Here is a 6,246-nt window from a genome sequence, read left to right as displayed (position 1 = left end):
AATCATTGTTTTAAGACACTACTTTTTTGACATATTAAAATTATCTTTTTTTTTAGTTAAGGCAGATAAGACATTTTTAGAATCATCATTTTCTGCATAGGTCACCTTTTATTTCATTTTCTCTACTATAAAATGAGGATGAGCTCACAGTTTATTTATAGGTTGTTTTAGCTAATACAGTGAATATTTATTTCTGTACAATTGTTATTGAAAGAGTACAGTGAAATGAGCATGCTCTTCTAAACTTATTCATAATCACTATTATTTAATTTGTCCTTTAGTCATACAGATAGAAAGAAGAGAAGAATTTTGTAAAAGATATTTGATAAAATTGCTACATATGCCGTTAATCTTTCCATTTTATACTTGAGATTAATAACATTCATGCAGGATTGTTGACCTGGATGGAAAATATTCAGGTTGTTTAAAACTAACTATATATATTTAAAAATAGTCTACAACTAACCACATGTTGATCTGTTGAAGGTTAATATGAAAAATTAATGTTAAGAAGTATTTTATTTCCATTAATATTAGAACTTTATACTTATTATTCATAAAGCATCTTGATCTGGGTTGAAATTTTTCAATTAGTATAAGTTTTAAGGAGAATATTATAATATAAAGTATAATGTATCTTTGTGACCCAGTTTATGGAATAGAAATATAGAAACACTGTATAACATTCATACTAATCCTAATTGTCATAGATGCTGAACAGAAGCTACGCGTTAGTGAAGGACGAGGGCAGGAACTTTCTCGACAAAAAGCAAAACTAGAAGGCCAAGTTTCAGATCTGATGCTCTCATCAGGAGATAACTCAGATCAGCTAAGCCAGATCAATGAGGAAATCAGGGAAAAAGAAAAGTTAGTGAAAATTTCTCAAATAAATAGCACAGTACATTTATGCAAAAAAATCAGTTGTATGATGTAATCAGGAGTGCACCTCATTTGGTTCGTCACCTATTTGTTCTCTAAATATAAAAGTTAACTAGAAAGGAGCTCGGAGAGTTCAACCTATGTCCGGCAATGTTTTGATGGAAACCAACTTAAGATATACACCAAATAATTCCACACCTTCAAAAATATAGGTCTAGGTGCCAAGATCTACTTTTATATCTCAGTTTGTTTTTGAGTTGGATTGTTTTTCAAAATCCTTAAGTGTGACCTTTCACCAAAAGTTAATCAACTAGTCTTTGGGAGACATTGAACTTTTTTCTAACATTTGATCCAAATCGTATGAAAACTTGTTGAGTTATACTGTTCAAATACACCCACACAGAGAAGTGGCAACAATACTCACTCTCAGATAGGGGTAAATAATTTATAATACTTTTTTTATATTTAATTTATTTGTCATATTTTAAAAGTGTATTCCACTTGAAATTGTTGGTTAGTTGTAGCCTGTATCAATCTGAAATAGTTTGAAAAATTAACATAAACATGAATGAAATGTAGTCTTATGCTAATTTTCAGTACAATTATGGGTGAAAAGTTATAGACAGTTATCCTGATGTAATTAAATTATAAGGTAAGGCAGTAAAAGAAAAGATCAAATAGCTTTGCAGATTTATACACATATAATTCAGCATTGAAAATTTATCCTATTCTACTAATACTTGTCACTTTATATCCATAGCTTTATATATAGAAAAGATGCTAAATCTGTAAATACTCTCCTGTTTTGGGATTATGAGAAAAGGTTAGACTTCTCAAATTCACTTGACATTTGGCAATCTTTTTAGACAAGTAGAGGAACTTCAGTCCCAGCTGAGAAGTCGTACACAAGAAGTAGAGAAACTGATGGACACTGTTAATAGCCTCCATGACCAAAATAAACAGGAATTTGAAAAGATTAATGATAAACACAAAGAAGTAGTTAAGGAACTGAAAGCCAAGTTGCAACATCAGGTGAGTATTAGGAAATCTCAAATCGTAGTTACAGTCTTTTTTATATCAACATCAGGTGAGTATTAGGAAATCTCAAATCGTAGTTAGTCTCTTTTTATATCAACATCAGGTGAGTATTAGGAAATCTCAAATCGTAGTTACAGTCTTTTTTATATCAACATCAGGTGAGTATTAGGAAATCTCAAATCGTAGTTAAGTCTTTTTTTATGTTATTAAATCCATATAATTATAATATCTGTTATATGTACATTTTTATTATTAGTATGCTTTCTTTATTGCAAAATTTGAGAAATGATCTCTCAAGTTTACCTATGAGTCTAGTTTACCTGTTTCTGCCCCTTAAAAATAGATGTGTTTACAATTGCAAGTTAATCATGATTAAAACATATTCTTCTGTTTTAAAAGATTTATATAAGCTATTATTTTGTATAGCATCAAAATGTAATTATTGTTACTTAAGATACTTTACTTTGGATTTAATATACAAATTTGATTATTTACTTGTATAAGAGCCATTCAAAATGTTATAAATAATTACCCCTATTTAATATTTCCTTTTTTGATCACTGAAAAATGTTTAATACCTGTCAGCAAAAAGAGCTACAGGAAACACAAGATAAAGTGTCCATCCTGTCTAAAGCACTATCCAGACAAGAACAGCTAATGACTGAAAAGGAAGCAGTGATACAAGACCTACGCCATAAGCTTGAAAAAAGTGAATCTCAGCTCACACACTCGCAAGCTAAGTTGCAAGAATTACAACTTACTCTAGAAGGCCTACGGGCAGAAGCCTCTGACACTACCAAGAATCTAGAAGTCAAAGTTCAACAGCTACAAAAAGAGATAAAACAAGTCATGTGTGAGAAGGAAAAGGTAATTTTATATTGATTTCAAAGGTTGGTAGAATTGATAGTTTTTGCATGTGTTGTTTCTGTTATTTCATCCTGATCTTCAGTTTTATTTATATGTATTTATTATTCTTGTTTGTTTGATGGTGGTTCTCGCATGCCTTTTTTTATTTTGGTGTACATGTATTATAAAGCAGTATCCCAGGGTTGTATTGAACTTAAGAGATTTAAACTTAAGAATATTTCTGTATCTCAAATATACCTAGAAAAGTATCTGTAGGTATTAAAGTCTTGAGGATTTATGATTTATCTTGCTTCTTCTGCCCAAGATAAACCTATTAACCAGTTAAATATCAAGGAAGCTCATCATATCACTGAGGTGTAGGGTGGGTTATGTTATGACAACTGTAATTTGTTTAAAAAATATTTCATCTATGTGGAACATTTACAAAATCTAATGCTAAACTCATACTTTGTTAAAGCTTGTGATTGTTTTAAATTTAGATGTATAATCAGTATCAAGAAGCCAAAGAAGCCCGTGCTAAGTTAGAGAAAACCCAAGAGCAACTTATAAAGGAGAAGCAGGAACAACAGGCTACAGTTTCTGATCGAGATGCTCAAGTGGTTCAGCTAAAGGCAGAAGTGGATAGACTTCAAAAAGAATTTGCTAAGCACAGAGAAGAGCTGCAGCAAAAATTGGCAGTGACTGAACAAGAATCGCAAGTGATGCAAGACCTTCATAATCAGTTGTAAGTTGGCAGGCAACATACAGTATTGATTTATATAAACTTTTTAGTTTCATGTTTTTTTTTAGAACTTGCTTGTCCTCAAGATTTGGGTTCATTCTAGTAATATAATTCAATCCGTAACATTGGATATTTATGGAACTGAACAAAATCTACATGTTTATACAGTATTTGAAATAATTATGGAAAGCACAGGTCATACACTACAGGGGTCACAAACAACGAGTAATTGCAACCAATTGGTAAGTTTGTTATTAGTATCATACATTATTACAGAAAATACAGAAGACAAGCAAATAAGTTTAACAATACACTAGTGCATGGTGATTCAATGAGAGATACTCCACTGATTTCTTATGGGAAGAATATTATACAGTTATGGTTGCTGAAAGATATGTGGAAGCTTAAAACTGACAATGTTCTATTTCAGTGATGTATGTTTGCATCTTTCGTGTACTGTATTCTTCCCATAAGAAATCAGTGGAATATCTCTCTTTGGATTACCCTGTATTATGTATTTGCTTTAAAAAGAGCAATACTCTGTGTTATGCTACCATAAGTTTATTAGTGTATAACTGTAAAATGCTGTATCTAATATCCTATATTACTCACATAATTCAGTCCAGTGTTTTTCTTTTTTTTTCTTTTTTTTTTTGCTATTTGACTCTCATTTTCCCTATAAGTCCATATAGCTGTAATTAATTTTCATATCAGGACTTTGTGCAGATCAAGTTATGATTGCAGGAGTACTATCAGCCTCTTTTTTTACCTCCCAGGTATCTTTCACCACATTTGCTGGATAAGAACATGCTTGTACCTGTCAGCAGTCATGGTGTCATCAATTTCTGTATATCTTGAACACCATTGGCTGAAATGCAGCCCACACTTTGTTGGTACCACAAAAAACCTCACTGCAAATGTTGTACATTGACCTTGATATCATTGTTCTCTTCAACATTGAACTAACTATTGTTGTTTGTTTCCAAACAATTTTAATATGGATACATCTATACAGAGCATCTTTCTCCAACATTACTCATTTGTTACTCATTACTGTTGTTTGTGGTCAAATGCCCATTTCTGCCTATTGATTTGATTATCTCTTAAGCACTTCTTTTTTCAGTATGTAACATCCATTGCCTTAGTACAATAAAATATACATTTATATAACAGCACAACACAATCTAGTATAATAATTAAATTTCATTTTTGAAAATGTTTTGATTTTCATGGCATAATATAATATATCAAACATTAAGAAGATACTAACTGAAATAGCTGGAAACATACCACATAGTAACATCTTAAAAAATCATCCAAAGTACTTGTTGTCAGAATTAATATATGAAAAACAATGGATGATGACAGCTAGTCCTAACAGTATCCTTACTTTTTATTTATGTATACAGTGGCAAAAGAAGTGTAGTCATAATCAACAAGTACCCATAATAGAACAAGAAGTTTTCTGTGTTTTAACAGTAATAGATTACATTAGTTCTTTCTCTCTCTCTCTCTTGAAATCCCTTGCAATCAAGGAAAGGATGCAGCTTGGGCATTTGTTTTTAAGTGGAATGGGTGGTCCTGGATTGTTGATCTGATCCACAACGTGCTGTTTCTGCCAGCATTATTAGTTATAATAATATCAATGCACACTAACATTAGGGACTATTTAAAAGAAATATTAAAGGAATGCTGAAGCTGGTTTAATGTTAACAATGTTACAAGGCTAGCATTTCCTGTGTAGTAACCACCAGGTACAAAGCTTAAAGAATAAACTATAAACATTTAAAAGTGTAATTTTTAATTATAAATCTAACAAAGCAGTGTTTACACTAAATGGGTATTAACCATCAATTAGGAAATGAATAATCCACTCATAATTTCCAGTGCATTTTATCAATAACCAAAAAAGAATTACCATTAGTGCTTGGATATGAAATGGCTAAAAAACTTGTTATATTTTCTGTGCACCTTCTAATAACTAATTACAAGGTTACTACCTTTGACCAAAATTCACTTATAAATGTTTTATAAAATATAGGTAATTGATTATTACAAAGCTAATAAAAAGTAATTGATTGCAAAGCCAATAAAATAATGTATAAATTTTTCTAAGTATATTTTTAATTTTTGTTTGATTGCCATACTTTTAGCCTATGAAATGGTAGGGGATTGAAGGTGTACAAATTCTTTACTTTGTTTTTATGTAGTAACATGCAGCGAGATGCACTTAGTGAACTACAGAATAAGCTAGTTCATGTGGAGGTGGAGAGAGATGAGCTGTACCAACAAGTTCTCATCCTACGCGGTACACAAGAGGAAAAAGATCAGGTGAGTTAACCTATTTGAGACAGGTCATGGGTGAAAGGTCATATCATCTTGTTTGTTGACTCTCATTCAAAATTTTATTAAACTACCATTTCATAAATTTATGTCAATAACTTTGGTATCAAACTATAGATTATAATTGAAATTTTAGTACTATATATTACTCAATTTCTTAATTTAAAAGCAAATATTAAAAAATACAGATAAACATCGATTTTTGTGTGTCATGTGGTATGTTGAATGCAGCACTGGTTCAGTTAGATGTATGTGAAGTCAAAATACTAAATCTGTAGTTTTGTATGAATTAGAAACTCACATTACCAACATTGAGAAGCTAGAATATAAAATAAGAGCCTCTTTAAATTTGCTAAGATATTGCACATGTAATAAATCAAACACAATGGCACCCCACC

General features: G+C 30.9%; 1 protein-coding gene across 3 annotated transcripts in view; it reads left to right on the top strand.

Annotated features, from left to right (window-relative positions):
- LOC106466379 (CAP-Gly domain-containing linker protein 1-like) overlaps positions 1-6,246 on the top strand; it is a 104,456-nt gene that overhangs the window by 79,565 nt on the left and 18,645 nt on the right. For all 3 annotated transcript variants that reach the window (XM_022394372.1, XM_022394371.1, XM_013926659.2), the window contains exons 14-18: positions 711-867; positions 1,746-1,911; positions 2,503-2,784; positions 3,264-3,508; positions 5,716-5,836. In XM_022394372.1, coding sequence (XP_022250080.1) covers positions 711-867; positions 1,746-1,911; positions 2,503-2,784; positions 3,264-3,508; positions 5,716-5,836 — 971 coding nt within the window. The remainder of the gene's footprint in view (positions 1-710; positions 868-1,745; positions 1,912-2,502; positions 2,785-3,263; positions 3,509-5,715; positions 5,837-6,246) is intronic.

Source organism: Limulus polyphemus, unplaced genomic scaffold (genome assembly GCF_000517525.1).
Source record: "Limulus polyphemus unplaced genomic scaffold, Limulus_polyphemus-2.1.2 Scaffold2241, whole genome shotgun sequence".
In the NCBI taxonomy this organism is placed as follows: Eukaryota; Metazoa; Arthropoda; class Merostomata; order Xiphosura; family Limulidae; genus Limulus; species Limulus polyphemus.
Note: the sequence above shows the minus strand (reverse complement) of the source record. Positions and strands in the feature narration are given on the sequence as shown.